Source organism: Anastrepha ludens, chromosome 2 (genome assembly GCF_028408465.1).
Source record: "Anastrepha ludens isolate Willacy chromosome 2, idAnaLude1.1, whole genome shotgun sequence".
NCBI lineage: Eukaryota > Metazoa > Arthropoda > Insecta > Diptera > Tephritidae > Anastrepha > Anastrepha ludens.
In genome coordinates, this window is record NC_071498.1 from 112,490,188 (window position 1) to 112,515,516 (window position 25,329).

Here is a 25,329-nt window from a genome sequence, read left to right on the forward strand (position 1 = left end):
GATAAGCAATGTAGAGCGTAAAAGTTAAAACAAAGTTTTTCATCAATCAAAATCATTTATTTTTTTATCTGGTAAAAAAAAGGTATTCAAAAACTAATTGGTTGATTAATTTTGCGCCACTTTTTTTTTTAAGTAATTTCTGATTACATTTGGTTATAGACATGATATCCAAAACATAGCTATTTTCGATTATAAAAATTATTAAAAAGTATTTGTTTTTTATTGTACGCCTATTTTTCTTTAAATGTTAGTTCAAGGGTCCGATTTTTTTCTCTTTTTAGTTAAATGTATATCCCTATATATATATATATATATATATCAGGATTTAATGAACAGTCCCACCTGACAAAGGTGGTGCAAAATTAATCTTCCTATCGAAAAATTTGTAGTTTTTTATTTAGGCAAATATTTGATTATTTGTAATATTTGGTTATAGGACATGATGTCCCAATCATAACCATTTTCGAGATGTTCGATTCTAAAATTTATTTAAGAAATATTATATTTTATTTTTGCTCGTACGTCCACTTTTTTTTAAATGTTAGTCCAAAGGTCCATTTTTTTCATTTGGTGAAGGGGTATATTCGTTTATAAATATCAGCTACAACATTTAAACCATGTTCTGATAGTTAAAAATGGCTGCTTGATAAGGTTTTGAATTTTCGATTTATCACTAAGTGTTTCCTAGTTCAAATCATTCCAAAAATATTATATATGGAAAATATTCTACAAATTATTTTAAAACTAAAATTATTCTAAGAATAATGTAAGCGAATAGACTCAGCAGGTAGTCCAACATAACGAAACATTGACTACAAATTCTCTGTTTAGTGTATGGCATAATTTAAACAATTGATAGATAACTGAATATTTTTTCGCCGTTGGGAGACCCATGCTTAAGTTTTTTCCCAGCAAATCTATTGACTCATTTCTCCAAAAGGTATACGGAGTTCTTTATTTATATTCAAATATTGCTTGCTTACAAAAAACAAATTTTTTTAATAAATTTTTTAACAATCTTGTCACACTGTACTGGTGCAGGCGTTCATCGGCCAACAGTCAACGGCAAAATACTAAACCGACTGGCGGTTGAGTGTTGCAAATAAAGCAGCTGTCAGTATTCCGCATGTCTGCTCTCATATAAAGTGTGTCTAGCGTATGTATACTCGTGTGTAGAAATGTTTGTAAGTATGTTTTACTTGTATGAATGTATCCTGTTGTGCGCCCTTCAATGCGGTTTCTCCTCATATGCGGTGACTCTGTTACTACTAATTAATTATTTTAATTAAATTGATATGAGTCAATGCAGTGGGGAAGATATAATATAAACGTACATACACCAGATACATTTTTCCAACAAAACACAAACCACTGAGCTTGAGATGGAGTATGTTAATTAGTAGTAATATAATAGGAAAATTGAGCCTAAAGCAACGGCAGATGAATTACTTTTAACCTACTTTTTCTCTTATATCTTTTCTATAGAATCTGTTGCAAGTAATCACACCCAATTAGCGCCCATAAATGATGCCCGAAATTGATCGCGACGCTGTTGCGGAAATGGTTAGTGGAGCACATGCGCCTATTTTCAGCACCGCCGCACTACTCGCCAAGGAGCAGCAGAAATTCAAAACACACTCCCGCCTACAGGCGTCCCTAGCCGAGCAGGAGCAACTTAACATGGCCGCCGCCAGCTCGTATGTCTATCAGAGTCCTTTGACCATCCCACCACACGGCCACCCGCAGTACAACAATTTCGGCTTAAATAATAACAATATTGGCGCTTTAAATCACAATATGGCTGCACAGCATTTGGTCTCTAGCCATGCTTGCATTAGCCCAAGTAGCAAAGAAAAGCTCGCTAATCTGCTGAAAGTGCGCGACCCTGAACAGCGCATTGCGGGTAATTTCCTACAGAAGACACTCGAGTCTACGCCACGTCCCTCGCCAACCAGCTGTTACACCAATGGCAATGGCAGTGCGGTACACTTGGAGGCAGCTTGTTTATCTGCACCACCAATACACACACCGCTTTCGCCACCCCCACCACCACCGCCACGCGCCAAAACCCCACATCCACATCGTTTGGATGCAGCGCCGCCTTCAATCAAACCAAACAAAATACAAAGTGATCTCGAACACAAAGCCAGCAATGCCCCAGATAGCTGGCATCCGCATGTGTACGCGCGTCCACCTATGCGACCCACTCCGCATGCCATTGCGGATATTCTTGGTTGGCGTGGCGTCTCTTCGCCGGGTCAGCAACACATTTTGGCTGCCAACAACAGCAGCACCACCATAATGCAACGCGAAACAATGGATGAGTCGTCCAATTCATCATCTAATGCAGCTATGCCGCTGCCTCCAGTACCCGCCAAATCGCCAAAAAGTATACTACGTACTTTTCAGCAACAGTTTGCGCAGCAGCCGAAATCGCCACAACGTGAGCCCAGCCACTTGCGTAGCGCATCGGTGAGTGAGGCCAGTGAGGATGATGTGAATGGTGGCATATTGGATCAACCATTGGATCTGTGCGTGCCGAAGAAACCACGCGAATCGCATTCACCCCCACCACATGTGAAGCAATCACAGATAATGGCAAAGGCGGGCAGCAGTAAGAAAGGTGAGTCTGCTGTTTCACTGTATTTTAGCATTTCTTTACGACATGGAAATGGGATTAGCTAAATTTAGCTTATTTACATCGGAATTTCTAACTCTCAGATCTTGTTTGTCTTCTCAAAAAACGTACATTAGGAATAAAGGCTATTCCGAAATGTTCCGAAAGATTTTTTTAATTTTGTTTGCTGTGTAATTGTAACAGAGAGATAAGGACTTTGCAATTAAAATATTTACGTAGCACTTCGCTTTAATTTTATGAGTAAATATTTAATCCTACCAATATAAAAAAGGAACCATTGTCAGGTCCGAGACAAATCACTTTCAACTTACTTATTGAAAATTCAACGCAACTCTACTTATCAAAAATATTTCCTCAAACCTTTTGAGTCACCTATTATAAAGGGTTTTTCAATAAGGGCGGGTAGAGATTCAGAATGTCAATCGTGGCGTTTGCTGTGTGGCACGTAGCGCCGTCCTACTGGAACCACATGTCGTCTAGGTCTATATGGTTCAATATGGGCCATAGGAAATTGGTTATCATCGGTGTGTAGCGCTCGCTGTTGGCGGTGACCGCCTCACCAACGTCGTTTTCAAAAAAGTACGGACCAATGACGCCGCCGGCCCAAAATCCACACCAAACGGTAACTTTTTGAGGATGCATTATCACCTGGTGAGCCTCGTGTGGATTGGTGTTGTCCCATATACGGCAATTTTGTTTGTTAACACAGCCATTCATCCAAAAATGCGCCTCGTCACTAAAGATGATTTTTCGCCCAAAACTGGGGTTCTCTTCCAAACGATACGAAGCCCAGTCAGCGAACAAACGGCGTTGTCTATGGTCATCAACTTTGAGCTCCTGGGTCAGTTAGATCTTGTACGGGTGTAGGCCCAAGTCCCGACCCAAATTTCGCCAAGTTGAAGTCTGCGAAAGGCCAAGTTTTTGTGCACGGCGAAGAATAGACTGCCTCGGGTTCTGCTGTACACTTTCACGGACCGCGGCAATGTTCTCGGTTGATCTTGCGTTCCTTGAACGTACGGGTGTTGGCTGATTGTTTACTGACCCTTACGTCTCAAAGAAGAGTCGACTTTGGAGGGCCACCACGTCTACCGAAAAAGGGGCACAATGCGCGCAACGTTTGCGTTACTGAACACTCATTTTGATAATAAAGTTTTGTCACTTGAACGTGCTGTTCAATCGTGTAACTTGCCACGATGATTTGGCATAAACAACTGAATAATAAACAAAAGATTTGACAGATGTCACCAAAACAAAATGGCTGCCACAGGGCGTCAAAATCGACCCGCGCCAATTGAAAAACCCTATAGTAAAATCATGCTTTCGTTTAGTGGTTTGAAGATCCTACACAATTCAGAAAATTCATTAACGCTACCATTTTCCCACTCTTTCCTTGTGGAGAGTCACAGGGGATTAACAACTCTGGCTGAGTTGCAGGTCAATCGAGAGAATATTAAGTATGCATGCCAGAAGCAAACAAAAGTCGACTGTATCTTGTATCGAAAACTTTCATTGAATTCCATTGAATTAATTTCACTCATTATAGATTATCGGACACCAAGCGAGATGTTCCCCTTTGGATGTCAGTAAAATACCTGTAAATGGTTTCTGCCATTCAAACTACGAGTACTCCTTGAAGCTATGAAACGTTGAAGTTGAAGTTACTCCGTTGATCAAAAAATTCCCGGAATATATTCAGAAAATTGAAAATACAAGTTTATTCCTCAAAAGTGTCAAGTGTCAATTTTTTACGTCAAAATTCAAATAAAACGCTGACACTAACACTCCGAATTCGATCACTGGATTGTCGAACCAAACACACAAATTAATGGCAACATACTTGCTTTACTTTGTTTCCAACATTTTACTTCTAAATGTACACGTTCACTTTAAGACTGGATCACTCTATTGCTCTTCGTTTATCCACTTACACTTTTAACTTACTACTGAATACCTCATGCGCATGCACCTCGGTTTATACGAGTATAACTGTGCTTAATAACTGTCGTAATTTGTCGATCTGTCAGCTCGTATCTTCTGGCGAGTTCTAATTTATCTAGCGGTAGACACAGAAAGCGTGCACTGTCTCGCTATCTGCTGAGGCCATCAAGGCTTATTCATGTTTTTGTTTTGGCCTCTCCTTCGCTATTGTTGCCAGTCGATTCGCGAAACTTCGCTATTGTAACAATATTATCGCCTTCATAATACACAACGTTTGATCCAGCTCTCGAAACATTTCGAGAACTCTATTTTCGGTATAGCCATCAGAGCTGTCTCGGTTTTTCCATTACTTCCTTTCGGCTGTTAAATCTCGTTCTCTGTAGTGGTTTTTTGACTCGATCAAACAAAAAAAGAAAACGCAGGTAGCCGTGTCAGGTGAATTCAATCCCTCCAATAGCTAGGTATTCGTTTCGTTCTTAGCCAAAAATTTACGGAAAATGATGGCACTGTGCGTCGGTACGTTGTCATGGCGCAAAATCCGCGAGTTGTTTTCTTACATATCCTTTCTTTTTTGGCGATTTTCTTCAGCTAAACGTTTTATAATAGCGCCCAAATAGTAGTCCTTATTAACTGTGTGACCTTCTGGCAAAAATTCGTAGTGTACAATGCCGTTGTAATCCATAAAAACCATGAGCACCGATTTCTTGTTTGACTAAGTGGTTTTTCAACCTATTTTTTTCGTCTTGGTTCATTCTCACTCGCCTGATGTCTGGATCGCGTGTCATACTCATAAACCTACAGTAATGATGCCTCCAGTTTTTTGAATGATAATGTCTTTGGCAACGCAGTCCCTTTTTTTTATGAAACTCACTTTCTCTGGGGCCAACTTTACAGCAACATGGCGCTAACCCAAATCAAATGTCTTGAACGGAAACAAAAGCAATGTTCAAGACCTCTGTCAGCTCTCTGATGGTTAATTTGCGGTTGTTGATCAGCTTTTCTTTCACTTTATTGATGTTAGCCTCAGTTTTCTTTGTCAACATCCTGTCACTACCTCCGTCATCCTGCATGGAGTCACGATATCTTCTGAAGCGTCATGCCACTCATGGTAATAGCCCTGTCTCAATACCATAGATAAACCTTCCAACGTTTGAAAGCTTGGATAACAAGGCAGAGAAAATTGCATCATTTTCATTGCCGATTACTTGCAATATGAAGTCCCAGGAAAAGGCAAACACAGTTTTCAAGGCCATTGAACTGTGCTGAAAAGATACACTTCCGAATATTCTTATATACATATAATTTATTAACTATTCCAGCAACAACAAAAACAATATGCCTATCGGTTGCGGCGTACAACTCTAAGTCCCTTCATTTCTGGAAAATAACAAAAGCCACAACATAAATTTTAAAAGCTCGCCCAAATACCGAACAAGGGTATAAGCGCCTACCATATATATGTATATACTCGTAAAGGGTTTTTCAATAAGGGCGGGTAGATGTTGAAATGGAATGTCGTGGCGTTTGCTGTGTGGCACGTAGCGCCGTCCTGCTGGAACCACATGTCGTCTAGGTCCATATGGGCCATAAGAAATTGGAAGGGCCACCACGTCTACCGAAAAATGGGCGCAATGCGCGCAACGTTTGCGTTAATGAACACTCATTTTGATAATAAAGTTTTGTCACTTGAACGTGCTGTTCAATCGAGTAACTTGCCATGATGATTTGGCATAAACAACTGAATAATAAACAAAAGATTTGACAGATGTCACCAAAACAAAATGGCTGCCACAGGGCGCCAAAATCACCCCCGCGCCAATTGAAAACCCCATTGCATTAAAGCCCAACTTCATTTTACTCAAATTTACAAATCAAAACTCTGCCTTTATGAACATTTCTAACTAAGGCCAGACTTCATTTTACTCAAATTTACATTCGATTTGTCAGTGCTATCCATAAAACATACAAATCAAAACTCTGCCTTTATGAAAATTTCTAACTAAGGCCCAACTTCATTTTACTCAAATTTACATTCGATTTGTCAGTGCTACCCATAAAACATACAAATTAAAACTCTACCTTTATGAACATTTCTAACTAAGGCCCAACTTCACTTTACTCAAATTTACATTCGATTTGTCAGTGCTACCCATAAAACATACAAATCAAAACTCTGCCTTTATGAACATTTCTAACTAAGGCCCAACTTCATTTTACTCAAATTTACATTCGATTTGTCAGTGCTACCCATAAAACATACAAATCAAAACTCTGCCTTTATGAACATTTCTACAACAGGATATTATATGAAATTTGTAATTTCGCAATGTTGACTAACCTCTCACCACCGTACCAGGGAGTATATTAGATATGCAAATTAATAATAAATATGCTTGCAGTGTAAACAATTAAGTGTCTAGTGATTTATTTCTCAAACTAGGTAAACCAGCTAATATTTTTTGCTGAGATTAATTGTTTATAATGCTTGAATACTCATTTACATATACATTGGGATTGAAAAAAAACATAACACACTTCAGTTTTTTATATAACTGATCAGCTGATTACTCTAGAACAAGTGTCTCTAATGCTTGAATACTCATTTACATATACATTGGGATTGAAAAAAAACATAACACACTTCAGTTTTTTATATAACTGATCAGCTGATTACTCTAGAACAAGTGTCTCTCACAACCGATTTCTCATCTGCATATCGCAACCGATCTAATCGAATTGTAAATGTTTCACACGAACTTGAAATTGTAGAAGGGCTTGAATGACTCACACTCGGCCACTCAACGCAAGTTTTAGATGTTTGGCCGAGTTTCTCTGTCAATTTGGGATGTGTAGCTTAATGTTGTTCCACAAATGAAGAACCTACAGTTTGATGCTACCTGCCAAAGGCCGATGGGTTTTTATGAGAAGCAACGGCAAATATTTTTTATGAGGAGCTTTTTGATGACAGAAATACACTCGTAGGTTTGCCATTGCCTACCGAGGGGCGACTGCTATTAGAAAAAACTTTTTCTTCATTTTGACGTTTTACCGAGATTGAAACCTACGTTCTCTGTGAATTCCGAATAGTAGTCACGCACCAACCCATTCGGCTACGGCAACTGCTATTAGAAAAATAGATTGTCATCGTTTGTTGATTAATATTCTTAGTGGGTTTCGCACAAGAGACCTACCGAACGGTAGTTGCTCACAAAGCCATTCGGCTACAGCGACCAACACATAATTAAATTTGTATTTTATTTGCAAAATTCATAAGCTATAAAATAAATAGACTTTAGTAAGCTCACTCAGAAGGCATTGAATTTTTCTTTCATTACAGCTGTCTTCCAATTTAAATGCTTTATAGTGTTTGCTTTGACCGCACTTACCTATAATTATAAATTAATATACTGCTGGTATATTTACATAGGAGTGTTTGTAAGTTATAAGCAAGAAAAAAGCAACTATCTGTTGCCACTTACACTTAGGGGCAATACAATAGAACCGCGATATTTTTACCGATTTTCAACAGTTTTCTTTTATTTTGCAATTTTCATCCTTTTTTTATTTAAGTATAGCGCATCATACAAATGAAAGCTTACAGTTTTATATAATACAAACTTAAAAAAAATCGAAAAGTTTTCAAACTCTTAATTGTAATTAAAAACAAAAATGTGGTACGCCCTTTCATAGCTAATTAATTTTTATTTAGTATAACAAAATGTAAATTTGAAGTGCCTCAAACATCTTGTTGATTTTTGAGAATTTTCCCCTAACGAATGCACAACAGATGTGAAATTTTTCTCAAATTTTGTTCAAGAGATATCAGATTTATTTTTTAAATATAATCCTTTTCAAATATTGGCCGCAACTGCACCGCAATTCGGTCATCCGTAAACACCAATGTTGAATGACTCACTAGAGGACAAAAGTAACTTTAGTAATGTGGGCCTCCAATGCCTCAATCGTAGCTGGTTTATCCACAAAGCATTTATATTTTATATAGCCCCACAAATAGAATCCACAGGTGTGATATCTCACGATTTGGTGGCCAATCCACTGGTCCGAGGGACGACACAGTAAATCCATTGTTTCACGGGCTGTATGGCAAATAGACGCGATGGCCGTCTTGTTGGTACCAATTCTTGTGGAGATCACTGGCTTCAATCAAAAAGACGGCATCGCAAAGTCGTTTATCAAGCGCCCATAGCGTTCGCCATTCACTGCTACATTGCCAGCAGCCTCGTCTTTGAAGAAAAATGAGCCGATGATTCCAAAGCCCATAGGCCGCACCAAACGGTTGTCTTCAATGATGGTAATGGCTGTTCTTGAATGACTTCGAGTTGCTCTTCAGTCCAAATACGACAATTTTGCTCATTGAGCCAGAATGGGTCTTATCGCTGAACATCATAAGTTGGCCTGATCGCGTGATGAACACTTTTCACAGAGGATCGATTTTCGTAATACAATCACTCGATTTGTAAACGTTTTTGAGGCGTAAGTCTTTCCATGATGAAATATCAATGTATACTGAAAAAAATCATGTATTTAGTTTGGCTGTAGTCACGCGTGATCTGTCACAAAACCGCTATTGAAAAAAGGACCCCTAATCTGATCACCCTTTACAAAGAAAAATGATTCCGATCGACTGATTAGTTTTTTATGTAATAGTTACTACTAATGCTTTTTCACAACATTTTTTCATATTGCCAAGACCCTTTTATGAACCACTTCAAACCGCATTAATATTAACCTTCCTGGATGGATAAACTTTAAAATGCGTAAAGTCCCATGCAAATCGGAGCATTCTGTGCGAAGTTATTACATTACATGCGTATTTTGGGGTTTTATTATTGTATAAAATGTATAAATTTTTGTTTAGGTATTTTTCAGAGCTCCTTCTTCTATTTGTTGCGTGAGCCTTGATGTTGCTCCACAAATTGGTAAAATGTATATAAATATTTAAAATTAATAAAAAAAATAAAAAAAAAAATAAAACAATCCTATTATTTGGCTCACAAGTGTGCATATGTAGAATGTATTTCCGATTAATTAATTGCACTGGCAAGTTGTTTCCCAGTCATTCTGGTTTTATTTAGCAACTGAATTTAAAGTTGAATTCTCACCTCGGTCCATAGAAAAAGTGCTAAGAATTAAGTATTTAAACGCAGATTTATTACTTTCTTATGCATGTATTGCATGCTTATCAGCGAGATTTTGATTCTATTGCATTCATATTAGCATAAAATATCTACTCGAGATTTGGCTTTACGGAAATGTTGGTCCTATTCTACGAGGTGTGAATAGTAAATAAGCGCATTGAAGCTGCTATAGAAAAAATACGCGTACGTCAAACCCCAGCGACGCATCAGCTGCTTAGCATGAAGCCTTCCCGTTCGAATGCAGTGCCTCTTGCTTTTGTAGACAAACCAGTACCTGCCGCTGGAGTAGCATTAAGATTCACATATATTTCGTTTTTGCAATTCGGATGTTTGATTCTCAACAGTTCAATGAAAATGTTTTATATGAAGATGTAAACAATAAAATAAAACAAGAACAAAAAGAGGAGGGCATTTTGGCATTCCTACCAACAAATCGCTAGAAAAAAATCGCCTCGGGTAAATTCACCTTAAGACAACAACAAAACAGCAGGGTATTTTGATATTCCAACCAACAAACCGCAAGAAAAAAATCACCCCAGGTAGATTCACCTTGAGACAACAACAAAAATCAGAGCATTTTAACATTCCAACCAACAAGTCGCAAAAAAAAAATCACCTCGGGTAGACTCCCCATATCCTTCATTCGTATTAGCGATGTTTTTGTTTTTTTTTTTGTGCTTCACCGGAACAATATTCAGTGTACCAATAGAGTAACGAATTTTTGTAATCTGTTTACTAGCGATCCATCCTCCCCAACGTGTTTGGACCTATCACGCCGCCGCCTCAAAAACGCACAAACAGTAAATTTTTGGGAATCCGATGCCACCAGGTTAACTTCGCGTGAATTGTTGGCGCTTGTGTGCATGCTAATCCCTTGCCAATAGACATACCCTTCTTGAACAGATTGGCTTCAGTATTCCTCACAAAACTTTAGGATTTTCCTATCCATTTAATGTGAAAACAGTAAAATCAAACAACTGTAGCTTTGCCCCTACTACGAGTGCTCTTACTGAGTTAAATAGTACCTACGAGCTACTCGACCTATATTTTTCCCTTTCCATTTGAGAATTGCGTCCTGCTCTTCATAATAGCCTTCTTTTGCTCTAGGACGAAAGAATTAATTTTAAGTAAATATTCATATCCCGTCTGTAAGGTTCTTGTAATTAAAGACTTAAAAAAATGAAATGTGCAATTTTTCTGCTTAACAAACAATCGACACAAAGCGTGTTAGAATGTTTATAATAAATACAGAAAATCTTTTTTTTTTTGCTTGGGACTGGTAATGAACAATTTTTATACCCGCGCATTTGTGCATAAAGGAATTATAATTTTGCTCACTCGCGGACAATGGCTTTTTTCAGCGCCTCGAGACTGGTGAATCTTTCAGTTCGACTCTTGCTCTCCAAAATTACCCAAAAAGAAAATAATCCATCGGATTCGCGTCTGGTGAATTTGAGAGCCATTATGTGGATGTTATGAAGTTTGGAACGTTGCTTTTTAGCCATTCTTAGTTCACTCGAGCTTTGTGAGATGGTGCGGAGTCCATGGTCTGCCATCAAAATGTTTGTCTACACACGGCTTTAAAGCAATCTCCAAAATACTTTATCGATACTATTCCGTATTTACCTTGACGCCAGACTCGATGAAAACGATTGCAGAGTGCCCATCTGCGGTTACAGTGGCCCAAACCATTACCTGTGGCTGGTACTGCATCCAATCCAATGGTGGCCAGTCGATGACTCAAATTATCGTATGAACGGTCGATCAAATAAACACTATCGTTTTGGGAGTTTACGAATTGCTTAATTTGAAAAATTTTCTCGTCAGAAAACACAATATTCGGAAATTTACCGCTTTCGACCAAGTGAAGCAAGAGTGTAAGAGCAAGAGCAAGAGTGAAGAGAAGACTCTCCCTCAAGTCTGACTTGTTGCTGCTTTGGTGTGAGATCATGCGACTTTTGGATCTTGTAAGGCTTGACTTTGAGACCATTTTTCAGTATGCAACGGATGCTACGGACAGATATTTTCAGTTCTTTCGACATTTGAAAGGCACTTCGTCGGGGATTTCGCTCAAGTCGCTTCTTCACCTTTTGAACCATTTCACGTGATGCTGTAGTCCTTTGATGACCACCTAAATGACGTTTCGCGATGCCACCAGTATCATTGTAACGAGTAATGGTGCGATAAACAAAAACTTTATTTACTTTAAGATGTTCGAGCTCACAAACAATCGCTGGTTGTGATTTTTCAGCCAAATAGGTATAATGGAGCGGTCTAAAGCTAGACTTCGAGTGCCGGCTTATAACAGCACAAGCTAATCGTTACTTCGTTGCTGCCTGAAAAACAACTAATTGGACGAGTATGTGAATACGTGTACCTCTCATATAACGGTAATTTTCAGAAAAGAAAAAACATGATGTCCCTGTAATAAACGAAACAAAATGATTCAAATTTGGAACAAATGAGGATAAAAATACAACACAAGTACAATGAAATTTTCAAAAAATATGATATTCTATGGATACTTTCCGTTAAATGAATGTAACGACATAAAATACACCAAAGACCCAAACTTGATACACTTATTGCTCTTCATCTCCTTTAGATATGACATTAATATGATTGACAATGGATGAAAACCACAAGAATTCTTTATATCTGAAGACTAAATTTCCGTCTGTTTCTCAGATTATGAGTTTGTTTGATTCCAAAAATTAACAATCAGCCCAAATTTAATTTTACCATGTAACATGTACGCCGGTATGAAGTTCGATCCAACTAAATTTAGAAATACTTTCTAGTTCTTGTATTGCAATGAAGCAGCTTTCGAAGCCGAATCATTTTATATGGGTTGATTACCATTCACATGGCACATGAAACACCAAGAATAGCGGTCGCCCTTCGGCAGGCAAGGGCAAGCCTCCGAGTGTATTTCTTCCATGAAAAAACTCTTCATAAAAAACTATCTGCCGTTCGGAGGCGGCATAAAATCGTAGGTCCCGGCATTTGCAGAACAAACATCAAGACGCACAAAACTAATAAGATGAGAAACCTCCGCCAAAACACGCAGCAAAAGGTGCAAAGGTCAATAATTTTTATTATTATGAATATAAAAAGGGTGGAGAAAATTTGTCCACAGGGTATTTCTGCAAATTTTTTATTAATAAATTAAATTTCATGCGATTTCTAATTGTTCATGAGAATCAAAACAGGCTGAATTTTGGTATGTCCTCTACTTTGTGAAATAAATCACTTTAATAATTATCGAAATTCAACGAAATACAAATCAAATAATGTGCAATAAAAAAGTGCCTTGTCTCTGGAAATAAGCTAACACAAAAACATGTGTGTATGTATGTGTGTTAATTGCCGTCAATGATCATTCAAAAGTAATTAAGTTATGCATTTTGGCGAAATAATAATTTTTACCATCAACAATTGGCAACTTTCATTGAAAACATAAAACTCCAAATAGACAATAACAGGCATACATTAATACATACAGGGGCGTCGGGATATATCCGAGAAAGATACAGGGAAGCATGAACCAGAAGCGTTAGGCACAAAACTGCGGATGAAGAAACATGTTTAAAGTTTATATGTATATTAGTTTCCTAATTGGATACCGGAAGAAAATATATTTTTCGCGCTTGCTTATAAAGCCAGGAAAACCACGACTCGGCTCCATAGTAAACTTTCCTATCACTAGTAGCATGGTTTGTGGTCATCTTCAAGCTCGGATACAATCGCCATGATTGGAACGTAGGGAGAGCAAAGCTTAACGCAAAGTCTGGTAACACTAGAAATGGAGTTGAGCAACTTGGAAGAATGGTGCACAACAAGTTGAAGGGAGCATGAAGGCGCTTCTGGTCTCGGCTGCAGCAGATTTATGCAGTTGACGGAGGTTACATTAAATAATTTTCAAATAATTTTCAACTTCATCTAGCGCTTCGAATTTTATGATTATATTTTTGTTATTATTTTATATATTTTTACTTTATTATATTATTATATTTTCATTGGACGGAGTAAACCTTGCACATCCAATGAGGCGAACCTTATAGTGTTTGAAAGAAAGATTCTCCGCAAAATTTTTGGACCTTTGCACGGCAAGTCTCAGAGATGGTAGATCAATGAGCTGTATGAGCTTTAGAACGACGTATGTAGGCATAGTGCAGCGAATAAAGATCCCGCGGGTTCGTTGACTGGGTCGTGTCGTCCGTATGGATACAAGCGCTCCGGCTCTGAAAGTATACGATGCGGTACCAACTGGTGGTAGCAGACGTTAGAAAGATCAGGTGGAGAAGGATTTGGCTTCACTTGGTGCTTCCAACTCGGCCAAAATCGCTTAAGTCGTTAGTGCGCCAGTCAATAAGAAGAAGAGGCCTTGCACAACTGCATTCAAATGATCTCCACAGCTGGCTTTACAGTGGTTCTTTATTATATTTTTTAGTAGATTTGCGCGAATTTTCTCGCTTACGTGACCAATGGTGACTTCAATTTGCATATTTCAATTTTCGAAGCGTCTCTGAACGGCTGGCAGAACATTTATCTTTAACGGCGCCACACAAAAAATAGTCCAGTAGAGCCACGTCGCAGTTTCTAGATAGGCACTCTTTCGATCGATATTCCATTTAAAATATTTTTCAATTTTATTCAAGCACAAAGCGACCCATTTTGTAAATGTATAGCCATAAATTCAATTCCTGATGCTTGAGGGATGTTATTTTAGCAGCCGGCAAAGTTAAATTTCTAATTCCAAATGTTAGTCGGACCACCCTGTACGACATGAACACTCCCATTGTACCCAGATGGTTGCAAATACTATTAAATATATATCGGATTTATGCCGACGACCCTGTATACATACACATGTATGTATGTGTATTGTTCAATTGAACCATTAAACGGTAATCAGTGATTCATTGTAATTAATCAAAGTGGCACTTTAAATTGCGTGCATTCAGCCAAATTGATGAAAGTCACTTCAAAACGAGTAAATAAATAAATACTTCGTATGTATTATATACATATGTACATGTATGTGGGTATATATAAAATTGCATTACAAAAACAACTTTTTACACCGCACCTATTCAATTCAATTTCACTTAAGCGCTTTTTAATGACCTCATAAAAATGCAACGTCCTACAATTAAAAATTAAAATCTACAAATGAAAAACTGAAAAAATACACATTGATTGTTTTACGCACGCATACACACAAATGATGAGCGAAAATAGCAACAACACCAGCAAACAATAAAATACAAATTTAATAATAGATTGGCTTACGTACATATGTAGCCGCTTTGAATGTGTGTGTGAGTGTGTGTCCGCGCAAAAATGTTGCCATCAATTTGCCATAATGAATTTTACAAGAGAGTTGAGTTTCATATTAAAAATGGGTCACCGCAAATACCAAAACAATTGCCCAGCAGCGATTGCAATTGTTTCGTGGCAACGGTAAAATGCTATAACTGCATTGTGTATAAAAGTACTGCATACAGTCTATACATATGGATATGTGTATGTAGATATGTATGCAAACCCTGCAAAAAAAGCGACTTGTTCGGGATGTGTCCGTTGCACAGGAACATGCGACTAACGCCACTTTTGATTTCTCTATATGGAATGAACAGATCCTATGAGGAGACTAATTGTACCCTTTTGTACCAGAACGTGAATGAAATGAGACTAGTCGTTTTCCAAATTCGAAATTTATATCTATGGCTCTTTATTAATGGATTAAGGGTATGCAAAATTTTCAAAAAATTGGATTTTTATTTTTTTGCATTTTTTTGAAGAATAATATCGTAAATATATTGTGTGAAAATTTGAAGTGGATTCCACAAATACTTTTCAAATTATTCAATTAACAACAAAATTATGCTTTTTGAACTGGTGACAGCGTAACTTAAAAACCGTTTGGTAAATTTCAATAAAATGTATACTTCTTCTTCTTAATTGGCGCGATAACCGCTTACGCGATTTTGGCCGAGTTTAACAAAGCGCGCCAGTCGTTTCTTTCTCATGCTAACCGGCGCCAGTTGGACACACCAAGTGAAGCCAAGTCCTTCTCCACCTGATCTTTCCAACGCAGAGGAGGTCTTCCTCTTCCTCTGCTACCACCAGCTGGTGCCGCATCGAATACTTTCAAAGCCGGAGCATTTGTATCCATTCGGACGACATTACCAGCCAACGTAGCCGCTGGATCTTTATTCGCTGCGCTATGTATATGTCGTCGTAAAGCTCATACAGCTCATCGTTCCATCGTCTGCGATATTCGCCGTTGCCAACGTGCAAAGGTCCAAAAATCAAACGCAGATTCTTTCACTCCAAGCGTCGCTTCATCGGCTGTTGTCGAAGCCAAGCTTCTGCGCCATACGTTAGGACGGGCATGATGAGAGTCTTGTAGAGTGTTAGTTTTGTTCGTCGAGAGAGCACTTTACTACTCAATTGCCTACTTAGTCCAAAGTACCACTTGTTGGCAAGAGAGATTCTACGTTGGATTTCAAGGCTGACATTGTTATCGGTGTTAATGCTGGTTCCTAAATAAACGAAGTCTTTTACAACCTCGAAATTATAACTGTCTACAGTGACGTGGGTGCCGATACGCGAGTGCGCCGACTGTTTGTTTGAAGACAGGAGGTACTTCGTTTTGTTCTCCTTCACCACCAGATCCATTCGCTTTGCCTCCTTATCCAGTTTAGAGAAGGCAGAACTAACAGCGCGGTTGTTAAGGCCGATGATGTCAATATCATCGGCATACGCCAACTCTTATAAAATATTGTGCCTGAGCGATTAAGTTCTGCGGCTCGTACGATCCTCTCCAACATCAAGTTAAAGAAGCCACACGACAGCGAGTCACCCTGTCTGAAACCTCGTTTGGTATCAAACGGCTCGGAGAGGTCCTTCCCAATTCTGACGGCGCTGCTGGTGTTGAGCAACGTCATCTTGCAAAGCCGTATTAGTTTTGTGGGGATACCAAATTCAGACATCGCGGCATACAAGTAACTCCTTTCCGTACTGTCGAATGCAGCTTTGAAGTCGACGAAAAGATGGTGTGTGTCGATTCTCTTTTCATGGGTATTTTCCAAGATTTGGCGTATTGTAAATATTTGGTCGATGGTAGACCTTCCAGGTCTGAAGCCACACTGATAAGGTCCACTCAGTTGGTTGACGGTGGGCTTCAGCCTTTCACACAATACGCTCGCTAGAACCTTACAGGCGATATTTAGAAGACTAATCCCGCGGTAAATGGCACAGATGCAGGATCACCCTTCTTATGGATTGGGCAGAGCACACTTAAATTCCAATCGGCAGGCATGCTTTCATCCGACCATATTTTGCATAGAAGCTGATGCATGCACCTTACCAGCTCCTCGCCGCCATGTTTGAATAGCTCAGCCGGCAGTCCGTCGGCGCCCGCGGTTTTTTTGTTCTTTAGACGAGTTATCGCTATTCTCACCTCGTCATGATCGGGTAGCGGAACGACAATTCCGTCGTCTTCACATTCTCTGCAGCCGTCACTGTTTAACAGGTTCGAAAAGTGTTCCATCCATAATTTAAGATTGCTCTGTACGTCAGTCACCAGATCGCCGTCTTTGTTCTTACAGGAAAACGCGCCGGCCTTAAAACCTTCTGTAAGCCGCCGAACTTTTTGGTAGAATTTTCGTATATTGACACTAAAAAATATAAAAACGATTTACTTACACAGTTTGCGAACACGTTTCGCTTGAAAGTGTCATATCGTCGGAGTATTCGAACTTCTCTTGCAAACGAACTGTTAGGTTTTCGCTTAGTTTTAAATGAGACGTGCATTTTAACAAGTGTAAAAAAATGTTGCACGCATCATGTTGCTAGCGTGTTTCGCGGTGTTTTCACGTCATGAACGGAGTACTACTTTGCCGTGAAATACATACGAAATTTCATGCACATTTCACGGCAATACAATTTGAGTGGATTTTGACAGCCATTTCTCGTGAAACGCGAACTTAGTATTATGCTTAACTTTACGCAGTAGAAACTCGATTCTTGCACGTAATGAAAACCGTACTCGGTGCACGTTTCGAGATTTTCGCATGGTGTTTTTTTAATATAAATTAGAATAGTTAGTTTTACTGATGGCAAGTAAAGTTTATTTGTTTTTATTATATTAATTAAATACACTTTAAAGCGCTTCATTTCACTCGATTGTTCAGTATCACACTGTTTCTGAGCTTCTGCAGCGTCATAATATCGTTTAAGCAAGCATTGTTTTTATCTACCCAAACCAAGGTTGTATTGAAGACTGACTTTGCCTCCTCCAATGTAATTTTATTCGTATTTGGTATCGCGTCGTTACTTCCTTCACTGACTGGTCGTCTTCATTACAGTATTCTTAATTTAAAGCTATGTGTTCTGAATGAGGTTCAACAATCCATCAGATTGGGAGACTTGCTGAAATAGTTCCACTTCCCGCAGCAAAGTTGCAATGGATTTAATATTGGATGCATCATCAGATAGTAAGCGTAACTCCGAAAGAGGAATGATATTAGCAAAATCCCAATCAGACGCTTTTTCCAACAGTTTGTGAAACGATGACTCAATCGAAGTTGCAGAAAGAGCCGTACAGTTTGGAGGAAAGTACATTACCGATATTAGGCCGTCGTAGGTCTTTAACTCGTCTTCTTCAATAAGAGGAAGTGCTTTTCCCGGAAGATTTTGCGCATTAAGGAACCCTTTTACCTATTTATTTAAACAATTTTTGATGTAAAGATTTCTTCAAATAAAGCTAAGGTCATTCAAGCACTTTTATTTCTTTTGTTGACAACAGGCATATCAGTAAAATTTTTAATGAACGCAGTCTCGCCGATTTCCCAATAACCAATTGGGATGATGATTTCCAGCAGCATTTGTTCCAGGAAGGAACGTTATTCTCTCCTTACTGATCTTATGCTTCAGAACCGAAGTTTCTTTTGATCGCACAAGAGTTTTATGGGGTAAGAGCCTCCAAAATAAGCCAGACTCATCGGCGTTGTATATGTATCTGCTCTTTTGTTAAACTTAAATCCATAATTAAGAGTGACTTACTTGATAATTTTTCTCCGGAAGTTTTTAGCCAACATATTCAATGCCTCTTTTTAAAGTTTGCAGCCCAACCATTGGTAGCGGGGAAGCCTCCAGGCTTTTCCTGAATTTTCGCATGTAACAACTTGTCTTTCTCTTTTAACATATCACTTGGAATCAGTAAGTTCTTGGCCCTTTGGTCCGCAAATCAATTAAACAACGTTTCAATTTTTGGAAAATCAGAAATTAGTTTTCCTTTTACCTGGTCCAGATTCAGATGGCGTGGAAAACTTCTTTATGGACTGTTAATTTTTTTAATACGAGTTATTACGAGTGCTATTGATTGGTTATTTGCGTTTTTATCTCAACCTCGTTACTTTCCAACTACGAAAAAGTGTTTCGAAATTGTCCAATTGATAGCCACCTGTTCCCCATGGAGACTAATCCCGGTACACTCTTTTTAGAGATTAGTCGCACAACTGTGTGCAGGTTATGTTTTGGATGTAGTTTGGCGAGAGAGTGATTCAATGTGTTTGGCAAATTGCCGTCGAGTGAAATGAAATGCAAATAAAGTTACTTCGAATATAAAATGCAATCGACCATAATGCCGGACACGCTGCAGCAACAACAATAGCAACGATAAAATTAATCACAGTTGCATGCAGCAGCGCAAAAAACATGAACTCAGTCAAAACAAAAGCAACAGCAGTAGCAACTGCAACAAATAGCGACCAACACTATAACGAGCAACAATGTAAATTGTTAAATCAATTAATTTTATAGCAATAAAGAGCATTTGGCAATCAAGCGCCTTAATGTTGTGTAAATACAAAAAAAAACAGAGAATATTAATGCCGATAAAATGAAATGTGTATGAATGTGAAAATGTCATGAAATTAATCGTTGAATCGTCAAGTAGGCTATAACCATTAATATCGTAAAAATTGCGCTGATGATTTCATGAATATGAAGTGATGAATTTCACGATTTGCTCGAAATCAGCAGCGATTGATTGAACTGAATATTTGTTAAATAGTGGGCTTTTAGGTCAGCTAAATCGATAAAAAGAATTTTTTTAAGAATTTATTTTTCTTGACATACAGGAAGGCATTTGCACAAAATATTGCCTGCATTGCAAACTACTGAAAATTTAACGTGAGACGGGAATCTCCGGAGGCGCTTCGAAAAAAATTTGTTTACGGTGTACATCATAAGGTGCCAAAGAATATCCTAAAACAAGAAAATTAAAATGCGTTTGTTAAAGGAAATGTTTCTCGTTGGATTTTTTTTAGTATCGACGTATCACAATATTTTCTAAAATGGAAAAAATCAATTATCGTGGAATGATTGAGTTTTTATTTTTGAAGGGTTTAAAAACAAAAGAAATTTAAGAACAAATGTTGAAAGTGTAAAAATTTAAACGTGGGCGTACAAGCCTTGAAGACGATCTACGACAAAGACTTCCACAAACAGCAACAGCACCAGAAATCGTAGAAAAAATACGTGATATCGTATTGGAAAACAGTAGACTGACTGGAAAAGATTTAGTAGAAGCCCTTGGCATCTCATTGGCCAGTGTAAGCAATAATTGGACTGAATTGTTGGCTTTCAGAAAATTGTGTGCAATTTCTCAGCAATTTTTAGAGCATTTCCGGCAACATAAAATGAATTTTGTTTATCGATTCATCAGGAGACTTCATCATCTATCACCAAAATCCTAAGTCAAAATAAGAGGTTAAGGAGTGGCATGAACCTGGTTTTTCGACTCCCAAACGAATTCGTGTCCAGAAATCAGTGTTTTGGGATGCGAAAGGAATTTTGTTTGCCGATTTTTTGCAAACCGGATAAAACAATAAATTCTGAATATTATTCTAACCGTTTAGACCAGCTGATGGAAAAATACGTAAAAAACCACCCAGTTTGAAAAAGACAAAAATTATTTTTCATCAGGACAATGCACCGTGTCAGAAGAGCATTTTTACAATGGCTAAAATCCATGGATTAAACTTCAAAATTTTGAGCATTCGTCGTATTCCGCAGATTTGAGCCCTAGGGACTTCCATCTGTTTCTAGACCTAGAAATTTTTCATCAAATGATGAGGTCAGGTTCTCAGGTTCTCACTTCAGAGATGGAATTCATAAATTGATATCTCGTTGCCACAAGTGACTGATGTTCAGGGAGACTATATTGAATAATAAAGTGTATTTTAAACTATAAAATTGTGTTTAACAACAATCGCTGAATAATAAGTTTTTAACGAATTCGAAAATTTTTTTCTAAAATATTACGGGGCGTTTTTGATCCGTTGTTTTGAAAAAAAAACTGACTGAATAAACTCTCGAGTAACATTTTGTATGTAATTTTTGCCGAATTAGAAGTCTTCCGATAGGGTGATTAATTATGCGCCAGCTTGTATTGAACCGAAAATTAGTTTGTTTCTTCTGGCTTAGACCAACTTTTATTGCACAGACGACTGCATTTGCAAAAATTATAAAAATTCCAATAGTGTGACTAATTCCACGCCACCTTGTGTTAAAGTAACAAAAGAAAATGTATTTATTTGTACTTATTTGCTCTGGCCCTGGGCCATTTTAACCTTTGGAAGTAACCTTGCAAAGTAAATGTACTCACTTCCAGGAACAGTCCTGTAAATTAGGCTGAGGTCGAGCTAGCAAAGACCTGAGCCATGCTGCAGCGTATAAACTTTGCCCGTAACGTGAGCCTTCCTTTATCTTGATACAAAATTTGGCTTCGATAAACTTTAAATGAACAGACAAATAGACGATATGCAATAGAAACGACGATCGATTAAAAAATATCTTAGCAGAGATTACTCTCTTAAGGTTGTTGTTGTAGAATGCACGAGGAATGTTGCTGAAGTGACAGTCCTTGGCCGGATATGAATCCAGGTCGCTCCGGTTACGTAGAACCGACTGTCGTGGGAACGCTCTCTCGCTTTCACTCTCTTAAGGTCGTTTCTATCACTTTGTGTCACAGTGGCCACTATCACTTGTCACTGACGTTTGAAAAATATATTAACTGAATATAGAATAGAGGATAACGCCGAGTGTAATCTTTACCATTGCACATTTCTTTTCTTTGTTTTTTTTTTTTTGTCGGGACAAAGTAGTAAGTACAGCACTTAAACAACATTAAGTCCATTCTACTGCACTCTACTTCCCTTTTTAATTTCCTTTAAATCTACCCGAGCTCCGAAGAAATCTGAGTAGAGCTTGTGGTCCCAAGGAGCCAAGGTGGTCGCTTATTAAAACATCAGTACCAAAGACCTCAAGCCTGATTCGAGTGAAGGCCGGACAGACGCACCGTCTCATCCTCCTCTCCACATGCTGGGCAGAGCGCACTGTCTGAGATGCCTACCTCTTTCATGTACTTCGCCCATAGAAAGTGGCCCATCATCAGTTCAACCAGCTGCCTACAGTCTCTTCTGCTTAATAACAGGAGGATCTGCGACAATCGGTCGGACATAACAGGTAACATCAGATTTGTCCATCTGCAACCTCTCTCAGCCTGCCAAGCTCGCTTGTGGGTTAAAGTAACTCATTTGCTTTGATGGATGCAGAAGGAAGTGGCAGTACGGACACCGAGCTAAAGAAGTTGGCCTCAGAGCACATCCTAGCTAATGAGTCAGAGATCTCATTAGCCGCGATACCCACGCGTTGATGCCTTCTATAACAAAATTCAAGAGAATTTTTAGCCCATAGCTCTGGTATTTAAGGATGGTGATTTTTAAAATTACCTGAATACTGGACACATTTAGTAAAATTCCTCTAAATACTGTTTTTTTTTTAATTCTTAGAGAAATGGTAGGGCATCTTACTATTTGCAAGGTCGAGGAATCCATTTCTGATGCTTATTTTAACCTTAAAATTTTGAAATTTTGGAATTATGAAAATTTGTCGAATTATGGTCCTAATTGTAGAACTATATTTTTATAAAAAAAAAAATAATTGAATTTCAAAAAGAAATAGGTAAATGGTAAAAATAATAATTAATAAAATTACCAATATGTAGTGACTCTATAATAATTTCAAGGGCTGTGTTAGAAACTTTTAAGAAAACAAATCAGAAGAAAAGTTTGCAAATCACCCTACGGTTTCGCCACTTGACCAAAGCAAAGCGATTGGCAGGCGTAGCTTCGCGCGCTATCACTTTACCGCTTGAACAGAATTGCAGGGGACTGCGGGTAATGGGTTGACGGTAAAATTAGAACACATTTCATAGCATAAAACTGCATAGAATTGCTGCGAGGACAGATTTCTTGTCGTCGGTTATTTTTAGAGTGTTAAAATAATTAGACCCATTTCTATTTTCTCCGACAGGTTGAAGACTCAGAGCTGATTTTCTGATTACTTGATGAGGCAAATAATATTCGATTCTCACAAGAAACCCTGCAAATTATCAATAATTTAGAAATAAATTGTTTATGAGCTTCCACGAGTTGCTTGAAAAATATAACAAACGAAAAATTTTCACTACAAAATTTATTCTATTGTAACCACAAAATGTCTGTTGTATTTAATTTACTGAAATTTCTGACGGAAGTGGATCAGCTGATCACCACCAGTCAACTCGCTGTCAATTCTGTTCCGGACCTTACTGGAAGTAGTTAATGAGGGTTGAGAGAGCGAAAATGCCAATGAGTTCATGAAGTACGATTATCAAAAAGGATCGAAGAAAAGTTTGAATTAGCCATTAAATCTCACGGATTCGTGTTTAGTAATTGTGTCTTCCCCTTCTTCTTGATTGGCGTGATAACGGCTTAATCGATTTTGGTGGAGTTTAATAAAGTGCGCTAGTCGTTGCTTTCTCGTACTAATTGGCGCCAGTCGGACACTCAAGTCAAGCTAAACCCTCTCCACCTGATCTTTCCAACAACGCAGAGGAGGCCTTCCTCTTCCTTTGCTACCACCAGCTGGTACCGTTAGGTATACTTTCAGAGCTCGAGCTCTTAGTAATTTAGGCGCAATAAATTGAAGGTATAAATTTGCACGTGCCTTGAGCGGATCCACTATAGATAGGCATATACGCGCATATATTTTTAATAACTCCCAAACTTACATACACAGCAGCGAACATTGCACCAAAGAAATACAGTTAACGTGCATATACTTCATATTCTGATAGCGATTTCTATATAATGTCCTCCTGCTTCCCTAAGTATGAAACGCACGCAAACACTTCACTTATTCACTTACTCACTTTCTCCGCATAATTAAAGAGGCCTCGCGGGCAACAACACACTCAATGGCCCCTCAAGACTTAAATATATGCACATGCACATTGCTATTAATGTTGTTGTTTTTGTTACAGCTTATAAAAATCGCATGCATCATAATTTTATAGTTGACAATAAGTTTTACTATTTTATTGTTCGTCTGCTGCACTGTCGCTGTTGTTCATCGTTTATTGTCATTAACATCGATTATTTGCAGAAATATCATTAACGCAACATTTAACGCATCATAAAAAGTATTTCAAACACGCCATGAAAACAGCACAAAGCATTCATTGCCACTATTGCCATAGGATATACGAGTAGCATAAGGCCATGCGTGGTCGGTCGAACGTCGCTGGTTGGTTGGTGTTGCTGCACATGCGACAAAAAGTTTCCATATGTACGAGTGGCAAGCATTTTGCATTTATTTTTGTACACATACGATATTGTTGCGACTGATGACAGCCGCAGGGCCCGGCAATGGAGGTCATTATGGCGCACTTTATACTTTCCTCGCGTTGATGGTAATTTTAATGGCATTCATAATGGCTTCTGAATTTTGTGTGTGAAGTTAAAAAATAAATAAAATCAGTGCGTAGCTTTCCAGGAAATCACGAAGAATTTTACGATCGATTTTATGTGGCGAATAAACTATTATATTTTTACTTTTTTTTTGGTGATATTCCATATAATCAAACATTTAAATTCATACGGGAATAAAAAAGGAGGATATGAACAATGCTTTAAAGCTTTGGCATAGCTTAAGACAGCCTATCAAAATTATGACTCATTAAATATTTCACTCATATAGGCGATGCCACAACTCTTACCTAAGTCCTCAATTTAGTATACTATCCCAGACACAAATATCCCTGTTTTCACTGGGAATGCACTGCCATTTCATGATACAATAAAGCAAGTTTTGATGTAAGTTTCAAGCTGTCGTCATACTGCTTGAAGAACATTTTTTCGATATTATTCTTCAATCATTTATTTTTTGAACTCAAAAGAAATAAAATATATAGATCGACTTCTTGCATGATTCAATTATTAAAGGTTTGCTCACTAGTGACATTAGATTTTTGGCACTCCCTTACAAAAGGTTGTATTTAAGAAGGTGCATAAAAAGGAAAAAATTAAATCCTTGGTAAAAATGGTGGCAAAATAGTATTTTGCTACTTAAATGGAAACAAACTGCGAACGGTTTAAAAAATAAATTTTAATTAATATTTGAATGTAAATAATGGTATAGATAGAAGTGATTAGCGGAAATTGCCAAGTCTAATATTAAAAGAAGAAATTATTT

The 25,329-nt window shown here is 38.0% G+C and overlaps 1 protein-coding gene across 1 annotated transcript in view; it reads left to right on the forward strand.

Moving 5' to 3' along the window:
* Positions 1-1,434: 1,434 nt before the first annotated feature.
* LOC128855105 (hybrid signal transduction protein dokA) overlaps positions 1,435-25,329 on the forward strand; it is a 126,001-nt gene continuing 102,106 nt past the window's right edge. Inside the window, exon 1 of the mRNA XM_054089733.1 lies at positions 1,435-2,623. Coding sequence (XP_053945708.1) covers positions 1,525-2,623 — 1,099 coding nt within the window. The 5' untranslated portion in view covers positions 1,435-1,524. The remainder of the gene's footprint in view (positions 2,624-25,329) is intronic.